Source organism: Oncorhynchus masou, chromosome 10, assembly GCF_036934945.1.
Source record: "Oncorhynchus masou masou isolate Uvic2021 chromosome 10, UVic_Omas_1.1, whole genome shotgun sequence".
Lineage (NCBI taxonomy): Eukaryota > Metazoa > Chordata > Actinopteri > Salmoniformes > Salmonidae > Oncorhynchus > Oncorhynchus masou.
Genome location: NC_088221.1, coordinates 31,497,622 through 31,520,183, shown reverse-complemented (window position 1 = coordinate 31,520,183; position 22,562 = coordinate 31,497,622). Strand labels below are relative to the sequence as shown.

Sequence of the window (22,562 nt, the reverse complement as noted above, 5' to 3'; positions counted from 1 at the left end):
CCGTATTCTTATCGGCAGACTCAACAGCCTTGGTTTCTCAAATGACTGCCTCGCCTGGTTCACCAACTACTTCTCAGACAGAGTTCAGTGTGTCAAATTGGAGAGCCTGTTGTCCGGACCTCTGGCAGTCTCTATGGGGGTACCACAGGGTTAAATTCCCGGGCCGACTCTTTTCTCTGTATACATCAATGATGTAGCTCTTGCTGCTGGTGATTCTCTGATCCACCTCGACGCAGACGACACCATTCTGTATACTTCTGGCCCTTCTTTGGACACTGTGTTAACACACCTCCAGACGAGCTTCAATGCCATACAACTCTCCTTCCATGTCCTCCAACTGCTTTTAAATGCAAGTAAAACTAAATACATGCTCTTCAAACGATTGCTGCCCGCACCTGCCTGCCCGTCTAGCATCACTACTCTGGACAGTTTTGACTTAGAATATGTGGACAACTACAAATACCTAGGTTTCTAGTTAGACTGTAAACTCTCCTTCCAGACTCACATTTAGCATCTCTAATCCAACATTAAACCTAGAATCCACTTCCTATTTAACAACAAAGCATCCTACATTCCTGCTGCCAAACATACTATTCTACCGATCCTTGACTTCAGTGATGTAATTTACAAAATAGCCTCCAACACTCTACTCAGCAAATTGGATTCAGTCTATCTCAGTGCCATCCGTTTTGTCATCAAAGCCCCATATACTACCCACCACTGTGACCTGTATGCTCTCGTTGGTTGCCCTCGCTTTATATTCGTCGCCCAAACCACTGGCTCCAGGTCATCTATGTCTTTGCTAGGTAAAGCCCCGCCTTATCTCAGCTCACTGGTAACCATAGCAGCACCCACCCGTAGCACGCGCTCCAGCAGGTATATTTCACTGGTAACCCCCAAAGCTATCTCCTCCTTTGGCCGCGTTTCCTTCCAATTCTCTGGTGCCAATGACTGTAACAAATTGCAAAAATCACTGAAGCTGGAGACTCATATCTCCCTCACTAACTTTAGGCATCAGCTGTCAAAGCAGCTTACAGATCATTGCACCTGTACATAGCCCATCTGTAAATAGCCCACCCAACTACCTCATGCCCATATTGTTATTTGTATTTTTTTGCTCCTTTGCACCCCAGTGTCTCTACTTGCACATTAATCTTCAACACATCTATCACTCCAGTGTGTAATTGCTCAATTGTAATTATTTCTCCACTACGGCCTATTTATTGCCTTACCTTCCTAATCTTACTTCATTTGCACACACTGTATATAGACTTTTGTATTTTGTTATTGACTGTATGTTTGTTTATTCCATGTGCAACTCCGTGTTGTTTGTGTAGCACTGCTTTGCTTTATCTTAGCCAGGTTGCAGTTGTAAATGAGAGTTTGTTCTCAACTGGCCTACCTGGTTAAATAAAGGTTAAAAAATAAAAAATTAATTAATTAATAAACAGAATATTCCTCATTTAAATTCATATGGGTTAAATGGAATAGTAACTGAAAATCTGGACACTGACTCTAGGCCTATACCACTCACATGTAGTGTAATATAATATTAACACCTACTGAATTATACATTTCTTGCAGTAAAATTATACAATAAATGTTAGTTTTGTCTTGGGAACAGGTGGGGAGAAATATTTATTTCAGCATCTCTTGAGAAAATTTGAATGTGTTGTTCTGACATTGTTCTGCAACCAGACAGTATTTCAAACACATAAACACATAAATACAAACACCAATAGTTCCACTGTTTTGGAGTTATTGCGTTTTCTCCCTGGTTCCTAAACCAAACAGACAACTATACCGGTGTTAACTACATTAATTATGCATTCATGCTATCTATGTAAGACATTATGGTGAGCACTACAATATTTAGTCATGACAGACGAGAAGCTGCATGGATCTAACTATAGTTGACAAACAAATGGCCAACCAAATCTCAGAAATTATAGGCACAAACTTGTCTAAATTAGGGGTGAAAGTAGCTAGTAGGCTATACGGTCCGGTACGGAGTATCAGCAAAATAAACTATCATGGTGGATTGAATTGCACTGGTAGCCTACTTTTTAAAGTGATTTCTTTGACAATCAGATGAAAACATCATCACACAGCACCAATGACATGTGATATTGAGCCTGTGCAGACCGTGGAAAACAGTAAACGGAAGAGGATGTTTACATGCCACAGATTACCGTCTAAGATCAGCATATCCCAGGCATCTTATACGGGATTCTCATAACCGGGATACAAACTTTTTCAGGTTATTGTAAAGGGAATATGACTTTTATATGCATCAACTCAAAAACAGAATACTTGAGTATCTCGAATAATAACAGGATATTGGTGTGCATGTAAATGTCGTCAGTGTTAAAAAGACGTAGGCCTATTTGGTAATCGTAAAACAACTGAAAAACATTTTGAAGAGTGCTTTCTAAAAGTTCTACTTCATTATGATTAGGCATGCTAGTTACTTATTCAAATGACGTACAAAAAAACTAACATCAAATAAAACCTTGACTGAATGCTTAACTTAAATCCATGAATCAACGATCAATAAATACAGATTCAATCAATCCACGTCTATAAAAATAATAGCTCGTCATCCTCCTCGGGAACCTACATCAGAACCACTTAGACAGCCATTTCACAGCCATTCCTCCTACTTTGGGAAGTATTCCTGGAAGGAACAAGGCAGCTGCAGTACCAACAGTATCCAGAGCTGTGCTCATAAATGAGGGTTTTTTCTCTTCCTCTTGTGCCTTCGCACCCTTAAGGGCATCTATCTCTCTTTGCATTTGGTGAGCTCTGTCATCAAACCCTTGCTGGAGAAGGTCATTCTGCTCCTGAAATTACAAGGTTTGTTTTTACACATCACGGACTGTGTCATTAAAACAAAACACATACACACAGTTAATCTTACCGCAAGAGTTACTGTAGTTTTAAAGTGTACTTCTCAATGTTTGTGTTTTTTTTATTCCTACCTTGAGTCTGGCCTGTAGAACTCTATCGTGCTCTGCTATGGCATTTCTGCTGTCTCTCTCCATCCTCTCCATCAGCTGGTTCACATTCTCCTCATACGTCCTTTGCTGGTCCGCTCTCAACCTCTCCTGGACAACCAGCTGCTCCTCCATGGCTCGATTCTCCCGCTCAGATGCCTCCCTTTTCACTTGCTCCACTGCAGAGAAAGGTAGACAGGGTATGTGTGAGAGAGTGAGTGAGATAAATATCAAAGAGAACGAGAGGTAAGCCTCCATTTGGAAGTCATTAGAATGTTGTTGCCAGGTCATGGAGAGCATATTCATGGTGACCTATATCACCTTCTGCTCTCTGCTCAGCTTCAGTGAGGGACTGGTCTGCTGACAGGATGGCCTCACCAATGCTGGCCTTCCTTCCCAAGTACTCATTCAGTACCTCTTCAGCCTGGAACCACCACACATAATAATTAGCTTTCAAGATCACATCAGTGCATTCATAACTCCTTTGACCAGAATCCACAAAATATAATAATTACATAATATCCTAAAATAGCACCACCTCCCCAACATACCTTCACTCCTCTGCCTCCCTCAGATCTGTATTCGCTGGTGGCCAGTTTCAGGTCGTTGCAGTACTCTTTGTATCCTCCAGACATCATGTAGGAGCCATCCCTTATTTTCTCCTCCAGGGGAGCAAAGATGCATTGGATTTTGGACTCGCATGACTTCTGGGACTCCTTGTAGTTTCTCTCACAGATCTTCTCATACTCCTCTTGAAGCACTTTCTATTTTTGTGTTTGAGAGGTTGGTTCAGAATGTACCAGAACAAACCAGAATGTTTTGGTTCAGTTGAGGTAATAAATGGTGAATAATCTGTCAATGTGCCCTTGAGTAAGGCACTTAACCCTAATTGCTGCTGTAAGTTGCTCTGGATAAGTGTGTCTGCTAAAGGACTAAAATGTACATGTAAATGTAGCATAAAGGGGTAGCTTACCCAAATGACAGATTATCCTCATCTTGTAAATCCATACATCACTGAATTGAATATTGAATATAGAATCTACATTCCAATACCATGAGCTCCAACTGGTACTTCTGGTCCTCGTCTTTGAAGGAGTTGTTGATGAATATGGCCACAGCCTCCTTCTCCATGACAGCATGCACTTCAGAAAGCTCCTCTTGGGTCTCTGTGGGGAAGGCCACCCAGTCAGCCATGCCCTTCTGGTAGTGGGCCCTGGCCCTCTCGATGGCACTGGAGTTCTCAATTTGGGCCAGCGCCAACACAGCATTGTCCAGGCAGGGGATCTGCCCACTCCGGATGGCAGACACATATGTCTCTGCCAGGTTCCCCAGCACTGCAGGAGAGGGCAGGAAATCAGCATATCTGGTAGATGTGGTAGTGATGGTGGTAGTACTGTGGTGGTAAGTGGTGCTTGTATAGAAGTAAAGTAAGTAGTAGAATTAGTAGTAATTTAAGTACTGATGGTGTTGTTAGTTGTACTGGTCATGGTACTTGTAGTAATCGTAATTATAATAATAGAGGAAGTGGTAATAGTAGCAGCAGTAGTTTAGTTGTAACATCAAACATCATGACCCACTTTCATAACTGCTTTCCATCCTCAATATCAGTGTTGTAATACTCACGTCTGCCGGTAACTTTCAGGCCCTGTTTCAGGGTCTTGGTCTTGGCCTCATTGAAGACGTGGTCACAGAACTCCTTGGCTTGCTCCACAAAGGCAGGCTCCAGGTCAGCGTCGGTCAGCTCCTCCATACGTCTCATTTTGTCTCTGCTGGCTGGCCTCTCAAACACAAAGCACCAGCGAGGAGAGAAGTAGTTCCGCAGGCAGCTACGTGGCAGATTATATGCCTGATCTTTCTTACTATGACCTTTGTAAATGAAAGGAAAAGTACATCAATCATTAATTAACTAATTAAATGTTTAACCGTGACATTTTTTGTGGAAGAAAAGCATTTCATATTTTTATATCCAATGTGTCTTTTGTAAAAGTATTGTCAACATTGGTAAAGTCAATCTAACCATAGTTTATATTCAGAGATTAAGTTAGCTGTGCTAGTTGGAGTTCCCTTCACCTGTTCTCAGTTTAAGAGCGTTCTCCAGGTACTCATTGGCTGTGATGGGTCTCCCATCAACCTCCAAGGTCAGGGTGAAATCTCTGACTGTCCACACAAAGGAAGGAAAGTAACGCAGGTACTCTGAAGATTCCTCCCCGTCTCGCTGGTTGGACTTCACCTTGATGTGCTCTGTCAGTTCTGTCACATAGCTATAGCAGGCGGTGTTGAGGACAAAAGGAACCCATATTTAATAACATACAATATAGTGCTGAGCGATTAGTGCTTTTTGAGGTCAGTTCGGTTGTTGGGGATGAAATGAACCCAGACATACAACACTACACTATATTTCTTTATAGCCCTGCTGAAGGATACTGTAGTTTCTCCAGGGCGTTGTTGTCGATGGTTCCCAGGCTGTTGTACACCAGAGTACTGCTGAGCAGGACAGCCAGGGAAAAGATCCAGTTGTCATTCTTCTCATCACCCTGCAGACACAACAGAAGGAACACATTGGTACTCTGTTCATACCAGAGTGAAATTAAGTCAGTAACTAAATGTCTACTCCATACGCCGTTTTATGGGCTCCCTACCTAAATAAAGGTCAAAGCTGGAATATTTAATTGAAACAATAACAAAGCTGCACCCTAACTCGGTTTTGGTAAAAAAAATACAAATAAATTAGGGACGGGCCTGGAGAAATGTAACCACTCAAATTCATAGAGCTATGGGTGCAATGACTCACTATCTGTGACGTCATAATTGTAGTTAACGATGTAGTTAATTACATTTACAAACATTGTAGTAAAACAAGCTTATAACTAAGCTCATGGGCCATTATTTATTTGTTATACTCTTTAGAATCAATTGGTATATATCATATATTTATAAGTCAGACATTATATACAGATGATGACATCAGCTATCAGTACTAGACACAGTTCATTGAGATAACATGGGATTTTACCCATATCAATGTTATATTCTGTCATCTAAACAATCTGAGCCATAAAAGGTTTTTGACAGAGAGTGAACTTTGACCTCTCACCTTCTCCACATCCCCCAGCCCCTCTGTATCCAGCAGCACCAGGGTGTGGTCTCTTTTTTCAGGGTGAGGCACACACCACATCCAGATGCCCTTAGTTTTGGACTGGATGGTGGCTCCCAGGGCAAAACCTTGAGGACAGAGGATAAAAACGGTTCTTAGGATGGAATCTGTAAAGAGGCAGCAGGATGTAAAGTGTTAACTCAAGGCTGCTGGTTTTCAGATGACTTTGTTTGTCTAGTTACACTGTATATCATACTGACAGACTGAAAGTGAAACTAACAGCCAGTGCAAAACGGCACCCTGATCTACACAACCCACCTAGAACAAATGTGGTCGGAACAAAATGTTTTTTTGATGTTTGCTCTGCTGTCTGGTTGTACGTTATGGTGTAAAACAAAGAGAAACTGTAGTTTCCACAATGCAATAACAGGATGTTTCGAATTTCCAATTTTGGAGAGAAAAAAACATCAAAGCATAATGTGTTCAGAACAGGACAAATCTGTACTTTGGTGCAGCATATCTGTCTCTAACTCTGAATGACAAATGCAGTACATAAGTTAACACTTTCTGTTTCACATTTCTATTACCCTATCTTTATGAGAAATAATGATCTTATACATAATCATTCCTTATCCATATAACAGTGTTGAGGTCATGCATATTGTTATGTACATTGAACAAAAATACATTAAACAATTTCAAAGATTTTACTGAGTTACAGTCCAAAGAAGGAAATCAGAAAATATAACATAAAAAATAGGGGGGTGGATCAGAAAACCAGTCAGTATCTGGTGTGACCATCATTTGCCTCATGCAACGTGACATATCTCCTTCGTATAGACTTGATCAGGCTGTTGATTGTGGTCTGAGGAATGTTGTCCCACTCCTCTTCAATGGCTGTGCGAAGTTAATGGATATTGGTGGGAACTGGAACATGATGTCGAACACGTCGATCCAGAGCATCGCAAAAATTCTCAATGAGTGACATGTCTGGTGACTATGCAGAACTGGGACATTTTCAGGAATTGTGTACAGATCCTTGAGTATGCAGAACTGGGACATTTCCAGGAGTTGTCTACAGATCCTTGAGTATGCAGAACTGGGACATTTCCAGGAGTTGTCTACAGATCCTTGAGTATGCAGAACTGGGACATATCCAGGAGTTGTCTACAGATCCTTGAGTATGCAGAACTGGGACATATCCAGGAGTTGTCTACAGATCCTTGAGTATGCAGAACTGGGACATATCCAGGAGTTGTCTACAGATCCTTGAGTATGCAGAACTGGGACATATCCAGGAGTTGTCTACAGATCCTTGAGTATGCAGAACTGGGACATATCCAGGAGTTGTCTACAGATCCTTGAGTATGCAGAACTGGGACATATCCAGGAGTTGTCTACAGATCCTTGAGTATGCAGAACTGGGACATTTCCAGGAGTTGTCTACAGATCCTTGTGACATGGGGCCCTGCATTATAATGTGGAAACATGAGGTGATGGTGGCGGATGAATGGCACTACAATGGACCTCAGGATCTCGTCACGGTATCGTTGTCAGTAGCTTATGCCTGGCCATACCGTAACGCCATTGAAGGTGAGCATTTGCCCACTGTCGTCGGTTAAGACATCAAACTGCAGTCAGGACAAGATCATGGCGAGGACGACGAGCACGCAGATGAGCTTCCTTGAGACGGTTTCTGACTAACAGGGATACTCACTAACAGGGATGTAAGCAAATTTGTGCACAGCATTTCAGAGAAATAAGCTTTTTGTGTATGTTGAAATTGTCTAGGATCTTTTATTGTAGGCTCATGAAACGTGATCGGAACATAGATCAAAAAAATGCTTTAGTGGATGTGCTTACCTTTCCTCTCCCCAGCCAGCTTGTTCATGAGGTAGGACTTGCCAGTGCGGTACAGACCGACCACCGACACCACTACCACATGCTGGTCAATCTGGTCCAGGATGCCCAGTGCACTGCGGACCACACGCAGCTTCCCATCATTGTCGTTCTCTATCAGACATACTGGTTCCTTCATGGATACTGTCTGGCCTGCCATGATGCTGTCCTATAGAAACACTGGCAAGGACACGTATAATCACTTTTGATTGAGTAGGACACTGTGTGCGTGTGCGTGTGTGTGTGTGTGTGTGTGTGTGTGTGTATGTGTGTGTGTGTGTGTGTGTGTGTGTGTGTGTGATTGTGTGTTTGTGTACAGTACCAGTCAAAGGTTTGGACATACCTACTCATTCAAGGGTTTTTCTTTATTTTTCCTATTTTCTACATTGTATTTAAAATAGTGAAGACATCAACACTTTGAAATAACACACATGGAATCATGAAGTAACCAAAAAAGTGTTAAACAATTTATTTATTTTATATTTGAGATTCTTCAAAGTAGCCACACTGCCTTGATGACAGCTTTGCACACTCTTGGCATTCTCTCAACCAGCTTAAACTGAAAGGACGGAATCTATACTGTTACACCTATAAGAACATCCAATAGTCAAAGGTTAATGAAATACAAATGGTATAGAGGGAAATAGTCCTATAATTCCTATAATAACTACAACCTAAAACTTCTTAACTGGGAATATTGAAGACTCATGTTAAAAGGAACCACCAGCTTTCATATGTTCTCATGTTCTGAGCAAGGAACTGAAACGTTAGCTTTCTTACATAGCACATATTGCACTTTTACTTTCTTCTCCAATACTTTGTTCTTGCATTATTTAAACCAAATTGAACATGTTTAATTATTTACTTGAGGTTAAATTGGTTTTATTGATGTATTATATTAAGTTAAAATAAGTGTTTATTCAGTATTGTTGTAATTGTTATTATTACAAACAAAAAAATAATCGGTATCGGCTTTTTTGGTCCTCCAATAATCGGTATTGGTGTTGAAAAATCATAATCGGCCGACCTCTAGTAGAGAGGTGAACATTCAATTCCCAACATCCACTAGAGCATTGGGGTCGTAACCAAAAGGTTGCTGGACTGAGCTGACAAGGTAAAAATCTGTTGTTCTGCCCCTGAACAAGGCAGTTAACCCACTGTTCCCCGGTAGGCCATCATTGTAAATGAGAACGTGTTCTTAACTGACTTGCCCAGTTAAATAAAGGTTACATTTAAACATATACACTGCTCAAAAAAATAAAGGGAACACTTAAACAACACAATGTAACTCCAAGTCAATCACACTTCTGTGAAATCAAACTGTCCACTTCGGTAGCAACACTGATTGACAATAAATTTCACATGCTGTTGTGCAAATGGAATAGACAACAGGTGGACATTATAGGCAATTAGCAAGACACCCCCAATAAAGGAGTGGTTCTGCAGGTGGTGACCACAGACCACTTCTCAGTTCCTATGCTTCCTGGCTGATGTTTTGGTCACTTTTGAATGCTGGCGGTGCTTTCACTCTAGTAGTAGCATGAGACAGAGTCTACAACCCACACAAGTGGCTCAGCTAGTGCAACTCATCCAGGATGGCACATCAATGCGAGCTGTGGCAAGGTTTGCTGTGTCTGTCACCGTAGTGTCCAGAGCATGGAGGCACTACCAGGAGACAGGCCAGTACATCAGGAGACGTGGAGGAGGCCGTAGGAGGGCAACAACCCAGCAGCAGGACCGCTACCTCCACCTTTGTGCAAGGAGGAGCAGGAGGAGCACTGCCCGAGCCCTGTAAAGTGACCTCCAGCAGGCCACAAATGTGCATGTGCCTGCTCAAACAGTCAGAAACAGACTCCACGAGGGTGGTATGAGGGCCCGACGTCCACAGGTGGGGGTTGTGCTTACAGCCCAACACCGTGCAGGACGTTTGGCATTTGCCAGAGAACACCAAGATTGGAAAATTTGCCACTGGCGCCCTGTGCTCTTCACAGATGAAAGCAGGTTCACACTGAGCACACGTGACAGACGTGACAGAGTCTGGAGACGCCGTGGAGAACGTTGTGCTGCCTGCAACATCCTCCAGCATGACCGGTTTGGCGGTGAGTCAGTCATGGTTTGGTGTGGCATCTCTTTTGGGGGCCGCACAGCCCTCCATGTGCTCGCCAGAGGTAGCCTGACTGCCATTAGGTACCGAGATGAGATCCTCAGACCCCTTGTGAGAGCATATGCTGGTGCGGTTGGCCCTGGGTTCCTCCTAATGCAAGACAATGCTAGACCTCATGTGGCTGGAGTGTGTCAGCAGTTCCTGCAAGAGGAAGGCATTGATGCTATGGACTGGCCCGCCCGTTCCCCAGACCTGAATCCAATTGAGCACATCTGGGACATCATGTCTCGCTCCATCCACCAATGCCACGTTGCACCACAGACTGTCCAGGAGTTGGCAGATGCTTTAGTCCAGGTCTGGGAGGAGATCCCTTAGGAGACCATCCGCCACCTCATCAGGAGCATTCCCAGGCGTTGTAGGGAGGTCATACAGGCACGTGGAGGCCACACACACTACTGAGCCTCATTTTGACTTGTTTTAAGGACATTACATCAAAGTTGGATCAGCCTGTAGTGTGCTTTTCCACTTTAATTTAAGGTGTGACTCCAAATCCAGACCTCCATGGGTTGTTAAATTTGATTTCCATTGATAATTTTTGTGTGATTTTGTTGTCAGCACATTCAACTATGTAAAGAAAAACGTTTTTAATAAGAATATTCCATTCATTCAGATCTAGGATGTGTTATTTTAGCGTTCCCTTTATTTGAGTGGCATCACAAAATATACAAAATATATATTTATATATTTTTTAAATACACCGTCTGAAGGTGTGATGGGTCATTGTCCTGTTAGAAAACAAATTATTGCTAGTCCCGCTAAGTGCAAAGCAGATGGGATGGTGTATCGCTACAGAATGCTGTGGTAGCCATGCTGGTTATTGTGCCTTGGAATTCTAAATAAATCACTGACAGTGTTACCAGCAAAGCACCCCCACACCATCACACCTCCTGCTCCAAGCTTCACGGTGGGACCTACACATGCAGAGATTGTCTGTTCACCTACTCTGCGTCTCACAAAGACACGGCGGTTGGAACAAAAAATCTCACATTTGGACTCATCAGACCAAATTACAGATTTCCACCAGTCTAATGTCCATTGCTCGTGTTTTTTGGCTCAAGCAAGTCTCTTCTTCTTATTGGTGTCCTTTAGTAGTGGTTTCTTTGCAGCAATTCGACCATGAAGCCCCAATTCACGCAGTCTCTTCTGAACAGTTGATGTTGAGATGTGTCTGTCACTTGATTTCTGTGAAACATTTATTTAGTCTACAATTTCAGAGGCTGGTAACTCCAATGAATGTATCATCTTTTGCAGAGGTAACTCTGGGTCTTCCTTTCCTGTGGCGGTCCTCATGAGAGCCAGTTTCATCATAGCGCTTGATGGTTTTTGAGACTGCACTTGAAGAAAATGTAAAAGTTCTTGAAATTTTCCATACTGACTGACCTTTATGTCTTAACGTAATGATGGACCGTCATTTCTCTTTTCTTATTTGAGCTGTTCTTGCCATAATATGGAATTTGTCTTTTTACCAAATAGTGCTATATTCTGCATACCACCCCAACCTTGTCACAACACAACTGATTGGCTCAAATGCATTAAGGAAAGAAATTCCACAAATTAACTTTTAACAAGGCACACCTGTTTATTGAAATGCATTCCAGGTGACTACCTCATGAAGCTGGTTGAGAGAATGCCAAGAGTGCAAAGCTGTCGTCAAGGCAAAGGGTGGCTACTTTGAAGAATCTCAAATATAAAATATATTTAGATTTGTTTAACACTTTTTTGGTTACTACATGATTTCATATGTGTTATTTTATAGTTTTGATGTCTTCACTATTATTCTACCATGTAGAAAATAGTCAAATTAAAGAAAAACCTTGGAATGAGTAGGTGTGTCCAAACTCTTAACTGGTACTGTATGTGTGTCATAAAAATAATAACAGCAGACAACATGAAAAGTACGTTCAAATTCAAAGACATGAGAGGAGTCTTCCACTCTCTGATTCGTTGAGGCTACTCCATGAATAGTTTCGAATGTGCTTGGATGTACAGGCGTGGTTATCCAATCAATTAATTGACCGCAAATGTTTTGTTGTAAAAAATATTTTTTTCACCAGCCAACATTAAATAAGTCATTTTGCAAATCAATAGCTATATATCACATAGTAAAAAAGCCCACATTTAGAAGTGAAAGAGAGTTTAGGCTTACCTCGGCAACACTGTACCGTACAGTGAGGTTGTTGTTCAGTCTGTTGTCCGCGTTTGCACGGCAAAAGAGATCGGTTGTGATATTGAAACTGAAACTCTTAACTCTTACGTTAACAGTTAAGCTTCTGGGAAAGAACGAAGTCCAGAAGTCTTTCACTTTCTGTATCTGCAGACAAATAGGTACCACTAGTTACTACAGCCACAACGTCGTAGACCTAGCCTATTTCTACTAATTTCCCTTCTTAAAATGTGATTTTAAACCTAACCTTGACACTGCTAACATTATGTCTACCTCTAACCTTAAATTAAGACCAAAAAGCTATTTGTTTTGTTTTCATTCATTTTTATGATTACAGACCATTTTTACTTTGTGGCTGTGGTAACTAGTTGAAACCCCCTTGAAATCGATCCTCGAGATTGCGACATCCTCTGCAATTTTACAGTTGGTTTGGAGCAGGCTTTTGGAGAGGTCGTTTATGTGAGTAGGCTAGTATCGACTAATGCTTTTCCATAGCATGAAAACAGTTACATGTTTGAAGACAAATTTTGTAATGCAATTGAAGCTAAAATTGGACAATATTTTAACTTCACTTTTAATTTTGTATGCATATGGCTCAGCTGTTCAATTATGCAGATCTTAATAATATTTTTTACATAACCTTCACAGTAGTCCTAGTCTATATAATATTCACACAATTAATCTGAACTATATTTAATTCATAATTGTATTATAGATTGACTATTTCTGGGAGCTGTTGGCTAATCATCCTGTGAAGCCACTTGACCATGGATTCCCCAATGTGCCTGGTCGAAAACGCCGACGGCGAGCTTCATGTAGTTCCTGGTGCCATCAAGTACCTGATGGGACTGAACCAGCAAGTCGTAGTGGTGGCGGTTGTCGGGCTGTACCGCACCGGCAAGTCCTACCTCATGAACAAGCTGGCTGGAAAGAGACAAGGTGAGACAGAGACTGACTGATGCTGAGAGACATATCTGAATTCACAAACTGGTTTGGGTTTAATCTGTGCTTCAATAGACAATTCCTATTTTTTTGCATCTGTACATTTATTTCAGAAGAAAAAGTCTATTAAATTTTTTCATCTGAAAACGGTCTTTGAGATATTGATTTAGGTTTTGCCCTGGGAGCCACCATCCAGTCCAAAACTAAGGGAATCTGGATGTGGTGTGTGCCTCACCCTGAAAAAAGACACCACACCCTGGTGCTACTGGATACAGAGGGGCTGGGGGACGTGGAGAAGGTGAGAGGTCAAAGTTCAGTCTCTTTACAATTCACATTAGTAATCCCACACAGTGAACAAATATCGAAACACATAAGCACTACATGACCAAAAGTATGTAGCCACCTGTTCGCCTAACATCTCATTCCAAAATCATGGACAAACTGGACCTTCCCCAAACTGTTACCACAAAGTTGGAAGCACAGAATTGTTTAGATTGTCACTGTATGCTGTAGCGTTAAGATTTCCCTTCACTGGAATTAAGGGGCCTAGCCCAAACGATAAAATACAGCACCAGACCATTCCTACACCTCCACCAAACTCTACAGTTGGCACAATGCATTTGGGCAGGTAGCGTTCTCCTGGCATCCACCAAACCCAGATTCGTCCGTCGGACTGCCAGATGGTAAAACGTGACACATTCCTCCAGAGAATGTGTTTCCAATGCTGCAGAGTCCAATCTTTACACCCCTCCAGCCGACGCTTGGCATTGCACATGGTGATCTTAGGCTTTTGTGCTACTGCTTGGCCATGGAAACCCATTTCATGAAGCTCCCAATGAACAGTACTTGTGCTGACGTTGCTTCCAGAGGCAGTTTGGAACTCGGTAGTGAGTTCATTTCCACTCCACAATAACAGCACTAACAGTTCACCGGAGCAGCCCTAGCAGGGCAGAAATTAGATGAACTGACTTGTTGGAAAGGTGGCATCCTATGATGGTGCCACATTGAAAGTCGCTGAGCTTTTCAGTAAGGCCATTCTCTTGCCAATGTTTGTCTATGGAGATTGCATGGCTTGGTGCTCGATGTTATACACCTGTCAGCAACAGGTTTGATTAAATAGCCGAACCCACTAATTTGAAGGGGTGTCCACATACTTTTGTATATATAGTGTATTTGAAATTATTTAATTTCATTTAGCCGTATCACCAGTAGGCATGTTGCTGTTGTCATACTTGTTTCAGGGAGATTCTAAGAATGATGCCTGGATCTTCTCCTTGGCCATTCTGTTAAGCAGTACTCTGGTCTACAATAGTCGAGGGACCATTGACAATCAAGCCGTGGAGAACCTCCAGTATCCTTTAAACCAATATCTATTTCCCCATGGCAAACCTCCCCTGTTTCCTCTCCTGTTGACTTTAACAGGTGTACATATCACATGGTTAGGGGATATTTCCCCCAACCGGGCCATTTCTTGGAAGTCCCTTTCATATTGAAAGTGAAAGTGCTGTACATTTGTATATCTATTGGATGCTGAACAAAATGTCCTTATTGACCCGGAGCATTATATTGTGTTACTGATAGCGTTAATTACGTGTTTGCAGAATGTTCAACACACTATACTTTGTTGGATCAATTCCCTTAGGGGTTACTCAGTGCATGCAGACACAGTCCATTCAATAAAGACCTGAAACAGCTCATATGCTGTATCTGTTTTATAGCAAGCCCTTGTACAACTGTAGCAGGCACATGTCAATGCAGACGCACATGATTTTTCAAACTTTGGTAGCTTTTATCAGCCAATCCTCAACTGGCCTTATAGATATGTGAGTGAGCTGACAGAGCGGATCAAGGTGAATTCTTCCAGTGCAGCTTCATCCTCTCACGATGACGAGGAAGGAGGGGACACCCAGTTTGTGCAGTTCTTTCCGAATTTTGTGTGGGCCGTCAGAGATTTCACTCTACTACTCGAGATCGACGGCAGAAACGTCACTGAAGATGAGTATCTGGAGCATTCCCTGGAACTCAGAAAAGGTGACATTAGCACTAGCCACCACCCCAATGATCAACTGTGCACAATGTCTCTACATAGAATAGTGCACCATTAACAATTATACAGCTGGAATAATCATTATCTCACAAAGAGCATAGGGGTTGTGAAACAAGATGATTGATATTGGCTCTGCCTGTCAAAATGACCTATTATAAAATCATTCCTATGAAAATGTAATGTAGGATTACACTCATAATCAAACAGACGCATACACCAAATGATTTTATCCAGTTGTTTTATTGGACATAAGGTATTCTGCCTCATGTTAATTTAAGCATATCTCTGTATATGCTTGTCTGTTAATGACTGTGTGTTTCGATGGTGAACTCTAAGGGCCGGAACCAGAGACACAGATTAGGCCTCTAGACGAGATTCTCCACTGAACACACGTTTGTGTGCAGGACAAGGCCTAGTCTGTGTCTGGGAAACCAGCCCAAAAAATAGATTAATGTCAACTGTAATGGTGAATGCTGACTATCATTCAGGTGGGGGTAAAAAGAACCTGATGTACAACCTACCACGAGAGTGCATCCGGAACTACTTCCCCTCGCGCAAGTGCTTTGTTTTCCCCACTCCTACAACTCCTGCCAACATGCCCCATCTGGATTCCATGGACGAGGCTGACCTCTGTGGAAGCTTCCAAAAGGTTGCAGACACTTTCTGCCGCTTTATTTTCCAGGAGAGCCGCACAAAAACTGTCAAAGGGGGACACAAAGTAACCGGGAGAAGTAAGTCAAAAATCAGCAGATTTTGCACATATGCATTGAATGTAGCCTATGTTATTGTACCACCAAATGTATACACTTATATTTTTCTTCCCGCCTCTATCTGATTGCAGTGCTCGGTCACTTGGTTAAAACCTATGTGGAGACCATAGCCAAAGGCTCTGTGCCCTGTCTGGAGAATGCGGTGCTGGCCATGGCTCAAATTGAGAACCAGGCTGCTGTGGATGAGGGCCAGGCGGTATACCAGAGCGGCATGGAGGAGGTGAAGGCCTTATTCCCTGTGGCCATGGGTCAGATTTCAGCTCATCACCTCCGCTCAGACCACCAGGCCACGCAGGCTTTCATGAAACGATCCTTCAAAGACGAAAATGGGGATTTCTTGAAAGCGTTGGCGGTAAGGGTCATCATTTCAGATCTGTGCCTGATACAAACACTGCCTTAGTTCTTAACTCTGTCAAGGACCACTTTTTACAAATGCTTCCCTAAAACAGTCTTGACTCCTGCAGGTGGCCATTGCAAAGCACTACGCTGACCTTCTCATCCAGAACGAGGATGCCTCAGAGAAGAAGTGTGCGGCTCTTCTGGAGAAGCTGTCTGTTCCGATGGCCCAGAAGATTAAGGAGGGGATCTATGCCACACCTGGAGGATATGAGCTTTACTGCAGTCACCATGACAACATGGTGGCACAGTACCGGGCCGAGCCTGATAAAGGAGTTAGGGTAAGAATCCTTGCTCGGGCTGAAACATTCATCAAAAAATCCATATTAAACACTGGAGCTGTTCTCATCTTTCAGGCCGATCCACTTAGTTTCAATTCCGTAGATGGATTGCTGTTTCTATCAACTTCTTATGATTAGCTTCCATGTTAGCTTCCATCTGCAGCGTCATACCAGAAACAGATTGCCATCAACCAATGATAAAACATGTAGCCTTTGGGGGTGTTTTCTACAGGCTGAGGAGATTCTTGAGCAGTTCCTGAGGGAGAAGAGTCTAGAGAAGAATTCCATCCTGCAAGCTGACAAGAAATTGACCGAAAATGAGAAAAAGATCCACGGTAAGTCCAAAATATAGCATCGGGATGTTATTATCTGGTTGCATTCAGTTTTCTGGTTGGAGTGACTTCTCACAATAAATTGGTGATAATCTTGCACGAAGTCAACATAGATCTGGGATGTTTGAAAGAGTAATCTAAAAGTTATGGCCTACTCCAGAACATGGAAAAGATCAGGGGCTGTCTGTTGACTCCATATGAGAGAGAACATAAGTAGTCCAGAAGCTAGAGTGTTTTCCTACCTCAACTCTTCCTTTGGACCATGCAGAGGAGAAGGAGAGATCAGCTGTGCTGGAGCAAGAGAAGAAGGCTGCTGAAGAGAAACGGTTGGAGATGGAGCACACCATGGAGGACGATCGCAGAAGCAAAGATGAGAAGTTGAAGCAGATGGAAGAGAAGATGAAGGAGGAGATGAAGCAACAGGAACGGGACTTCCACAGGGCCTTGGAGTGCAAGATGCAGGAGCAGAAGGATCTGCTGGAGAAGGGCCACAAGGAGAAGGCTGACTTAATGAGACAGGAGATAGAGGAGTTCAAGAAGAGCAACAAACCTGAGAAGGAAGGAGGTGGTTTCCTTGTGTCTACAGTCATGCCTGTTCTTCGACTTGGATTGGACGCTGCCAACATTTTATTTCAATATAAGCTCATGAAGGTAGCTTTTATGAAGTAAAAACCTTGTGTATTACTTGAGCAGGTACACAGAGAGACACATTTCTTAATTTTCCCCCTTCCACTTTCCTCTTCCATGTTAGCGGTAGTGCTGCAATTAGTTGGTTGTAGTTTTGGGTAGGGCAGACATTTCCATATGTTTTTGTTAGCTGCATGTGTGACATAACTCCACTAGTCTTATTTATGATATCTTTTGCGAAGATGATACTTTTTTATTTTTGATCAATTAGTATATTTGAGGGTAACCACAATTTGTTGTATTATTTGTTCTGTCTTTTCTGGTGGATTAAATATACATTGCAACCAACTTTCTATGGCTTGTTTTAAAAATAGTTATATTTGGGAGATGATCTCCTTTTCAAATAACTGAAAGTGAGAGGTTGTAATCTGAATAAAGGAAAGAAGGCCATTCTTGAACATAGGGTGAGACATTCTTCCTAATATGCAATATAAATAGGCCCGTTTAATTTTGTCTGGCTTGCGGTTCCAAATAAAATATAATATTTTTTTCTGAAATAATAAAAAATACTTTTCGCTAGGTGTAGACAAGACCCTAAGCAAATAGGTAAACTGGGACCATATCTACAGTTGCTTTATTTTTTATAATATATACACTTGATCTTTCTTGAATAAGTTCCTCCATTTCTTTTTGTTTTTCCTCTACATCATTCTGAGCCTCCATTGTAGAGTTTTTATCCTTTTGTTCTGTTAGACCTTTCTGGTGGTTAATTTCTGTATTATCAAATGAGGGGCGACAAACTTATCACACAAGTCAGAGTTATAGTTAAACTTTTTATAGCCAAGATACACCCCTTTCAACCTTCATGACGAACAACAGATATGTATAATGGATCACAAGGTTAAGATTTGTATGAAAGATACCTATAATACACAGCAGACAATATCTGCTGTGTTAACAGTTTTCATTGCATAGAGACCAGTGCCTGGCCCTCCGACTCCAAACTGGAACCATCTCTCCCTGGTACCATATATAATAGAAACATTAACTCATGCTCTTTAGGTTTTTTCACCCAAAATACATAATAAATCTCTCCTTTCAGTGTTATCTCCCAGAGGCCCATCCTCAGTAGAACACACACACAATAGTTAACAGAATACTCTATTCTGTTGTATAAAACAACCATTTGATGTGATAAAATTATTATTATAACATAATCTTGCAATACCTTCTATTTCCTTTGTTAGTATGGGCTCTTTTGACCTAAATTGCTTTTGTTTTAGAGATGAGTACTGAATTTCATGGCCTCTAAAGGCCGCACATTTAAAATTGTCCCATACAATAAGGGGATTTGCTGTGCCTGTGTTATGTCTGAAAATTTTTGTTATAAATTCCTCTGTCCTAGTTTTTTTAAAAGTTAGCATCCAATAGGTTTTGATTAAATGTTAAATATCCTCGTCCATGTGGAAATTCAGTAAGAGTAATGTATATGCCAATTATCTGATGGTCCGACCGCATTCTATCCCCTATCAACACTTTTTAAACTTTTGGTGCCAATGAGAAAGACATAAGAAAAAGTCGAGACGACTATCTTGATTAAGCCTCCGCCATGTCCTCTACAGTTGAAGTCGGAAGTTTACATACACCTCAGCCAAATACATTTAAACTCAGTTTTTCACAATTCCTGACATTTAATCCTAGTAAACATTCCCTGTCTTAGGTCAGTTAGGATCACCATCTTATTTTAAGAATGTGAAATGTCACAATAATAGTAGAGAGAATTATTTATTTCAGCTTTTATTTCTTTCATCACATTCCCAGTTGGCCAGAAGTTTACATACACTCAATTAGTATTTGGTAGCATTCCCTTTAAATTGTTTAACTTGGGTCAAACGTTTCCGGTAGCCTTCCACAAGCTTCCCACAGTAAGTTGGGTGAATTTTGGCCCATTCCTCCTGACAGAGCTGGTGTAATTGAGTCAGGTTTGTAGGACTCCTTGTTCGCACATGCATTTTCAGTTCTCCCCACAAATTTTCTATAGGATTCACGTCAGGGCTTTGTGATGGCCACTCCAATACCTTGACTTTGTTGTCCTTAAGCCATTTTGCCACAACTTTGGAAGTATGCTTGGGATCAATGTCCATTTGGAAAACCCATTTGCTTTAACTTCCTGACTGATGTCTTGAGATGTTGCTTCAATATATCCACATAATATTCCCTCCTCATGATGCCATCTATTTTGTGAAGTGCACCAGTCCCTCCTGCAGCAAAGCACCCCCACAACATGATGCTGCCACCCCCGTGCTTCACGGTTGGGATGGTGTTCTTCGGCTTGCAAGCCTCCCCCTTTTCCTCCAAACATAACGATGGTCATTATGGCCAAATAGTTCTATTTTTGTTTCATCAAACCAGAGGACATTTCTCCAAAAAGTATGATATTTGTCCCAAAGTGCAGTTGCAAACCGTAGTCTGTTTTTTTTATGGCTGTTTTAGAGCAGTGGCTTCTTCCTTGCTGAGCGGCCTTTCAGGTTATGTCAATATAGGACTCATTTTACTGTGGATATAGATAATTTTGTACCTGTTTCCTCCAGCATCTTCACAAGGTCCTTTGCTGTTGTTCTGGGATTGATTTGCACTTTTCCGCACCAAAGTACGTTCATTTCTAGGAGACAGAACGCGTATCCTTCCTGAGCGGTATAACGGCTGCATGGTCCCATGGTGTTTATACTTGCGTACTATTGTTTGTACAGATGAATGTGGTACCCTCAGGCATTTAGAAATTGCTCCAAAGAATGAACCAGACTTGTGGAGGTCTACAATTTATTTTCTGAGGTCTTGGCTGATTTCTTTTGATTTTCCCATGATGTCAAGCAAAGAGGCACTGAGTTTGAAGGTAGGCCTCAAAATACATCCACAGGTACACCTCCAATTGACTCAAATTATGTCAATTAACTTATCAGAAGTTTTGAAAGCCATCAAATAATTTTCTGGAATTTTCCAAGCTGTTTAAAAAGGCACAGTCAACTTCGTGTATGTAAACTTCTGACCCACTGGAATTGTAATACAGTGAATTATAAGTGAAATGATCTGTCTTTAAACAATTTTTGGAAAAATGATTTGCTTCATGCACAAAGTAGATGTCTTAATCAACTTGCCAAAACTATAGTTTGTTAACAAGAAATTTGAGGAATGGTTGAAAAAACTAGTTTTAATGACTCCAACCTAAGTGTATGTACACTACTGACTTCAACTGTATATCTTACTAGGTCCAGAGATTTAAGCCTCCATATATCCACTAATTCTAATATATCCATGCCATTCACATTTCCTGAAGAGTTTGAAGGTGATAGTTTGCAGTGTGGTTTCCTTTCTGGTCCATTGAGGTATTTAAAACAGTATTTTAATCTCCCACCATAATAATATAATATTGTATTGCTTGTAGGTTTGATCATTTATTATCTATCTTTTCAAAGAAGTGTGGATCATAATTATTTGGTCCGTAAAGGTTAATGAGCCATATCAGTTTATGGTCCAATAAGGTATTTAAAATCATCCATCTACCTTGCGGACCTGTTTGGACAATTTGCACATTCAGATCAAAATTACTGTTATTTATAATCATCACCCCTTTCGAGTTTCTTTGCCCATAGGAGAATTATACCCCCCCCCCCTTTTTTCCACACAACTTCACCTAAAATTGTTGAATGAGTTTCCTGTAAACAATAGATATGATATTCCTTCTCTTTGAGCCAGGTAAATATTTTTCAGATTTTCTTCTTATCTGGCTATACTTATTTCACCATTCACCATAATCAGACACACGTTTCAATTCTATTCATGTTTGTAGATTTACCATTAAAATGTACCATAGGGATTGAGTGTCCATACAGCTGTATCATGATATTTGCATTGCTACTAAGTAACCCTCCAATTGTTCTCCACTATTCCACCCACTAAAGCCCATCCCTAGTTGGGTTGTCATCCCAGTGACCGGCAGACCACCCCAGTCCCCCCAGATCCCTAGGCCCCCCGAGAGGCCAGGACCCATCCTTTGAAAAGACCACACAGTGCCACCCACTGAACAGAAGCAGATCAACCGGTAAAAGCATTTCCAATGCTCTCACCTCAATCTGCTTTATATTTAGCCATTAAAAATATATATATTCAAAAATCTTGCATATCTTAATTTCCATCATTAACAATTCACATGTGTAATAATGTCGTCAGTTCATGCAAAGGATTGTTACCCATGACCAGGATTGCCATTGAATTACATTACATTTTTGTCAAGCACTTATTATTTTGGCAAACAAATATTGTGATTCATCCTATATTGTCCCTAACATCCTTACACCCTTGCAACAGATGTGGGATACACACACACACACACACACACACACACACACCCTTCCCCCACAATGCTCAACGGTTGTTACATCCCAGAGCCCAACTCAAGAAAGGAGCTGATTTACGAATGCACATACAGTTACAGTTGTTTGAGAAAGCATGCAAGATTGAGCAGAAATTTGCACAAATTTGAGATTTGACTAACCAGAAAAATTGTGTATGACTTGAGCATGTACACATTTGTTTGCTTTATCTATCAATGTAACGTGGAAAGTCAAGTTGATAGCCATGCTTAGTATCAGTATAAGCTTTATATGCAAGAGCAATGTATTATGTTTCTCATACAGTATATGTATTTACAGGTTTTGGTGAAATTATCACTGTACTAGTATAGCGCTTAAATCTAGAGGCTTTAATGAAAACATTTCTAGACTATAACTAAGACTTTTCTTTAATCATAATATACACTGAACAAAATTATAAACGCAACATGCAAACATTTC

General features: G+C 41.3%; 2 protein-coding genes across 3 annotated transcripts; one reads left to right on the top strand and one right to left on the bottom strand.

Annotated features, from left to right (window-relative positions):
- Positions 1-1,619: 1,619 nt before the first annotated feature.
- Positions 1,620-12,407, bottom strand: LOC135547516 (guanylate-binding protein 1-like). The gene is made up of 11 exons (XM_064976588.1): positions 12,300-12,407; positions 7,954-8,169; positions 6,091-6,218; positions 5,421-5,530; positions 5,067-5,257; positions 4,620-4,862; positions 4,050-4,330; positions 3,548-3,760; positions 3,318-3,420; positions 2,982-3,175; positions 1,620-2,843 (listed from the first exon to the last, which is right to left on the bottom strand). The coding sequence occupies exons 2-11, from the start codon at positions 8,147-8,149 to the stop codon at positions 2,622-2,624; spliced, it is 1,881 nt and encodes a 626-aa protein (XP_064832660.1). The 5' UTR covers positions 8,150-8,169; positions 12,300-12,407; the 3' UTR covers positions 1,620-2,621.
- A 323-nt stretch (positions 12,408-12,730) lies between these two features.
- LOC135547519 (guanylate-binding protein 1-like) lies at positions 12,731-18,060 on the top strand. 2 transcript variants are annotated; one of them, XM_064976596.1, is made up of 10 exons: positions 12,731-12,776; positions 13,033-13,256; positions 13,430-13,557; positions 14,501-14,610; positions 15,079-15,290; positions 15,795-16,037; positions 16,148-16,428; positions 16,541-16,753; positions 16,986-17,088; positions 17,354-18,060. In XM_064976596.1, the coding sequence occupies exons 2-10, from the start codon at positions 13,085-13,087 to the stop codon at positions 17,752-17,754; spliced, it is 1,863 nt and encodes a 620-aa protein (XP_064832668.1). In that variant the 5' UTR covers positions 12,731-12,776; positions 13,033-13,084; the 3' UTR covers positions 17,755-18,060. The 2 variants fall into 2 exon arrangements, with proteins under 2 accessions (XP_064832668.1, XP_064832667.1); XM_064976595.1 differs by having other exon boundaries at positions 13,418-13,557.
- Positions 18,061-22,562: the final 4,502 nt, after the last annotated feature.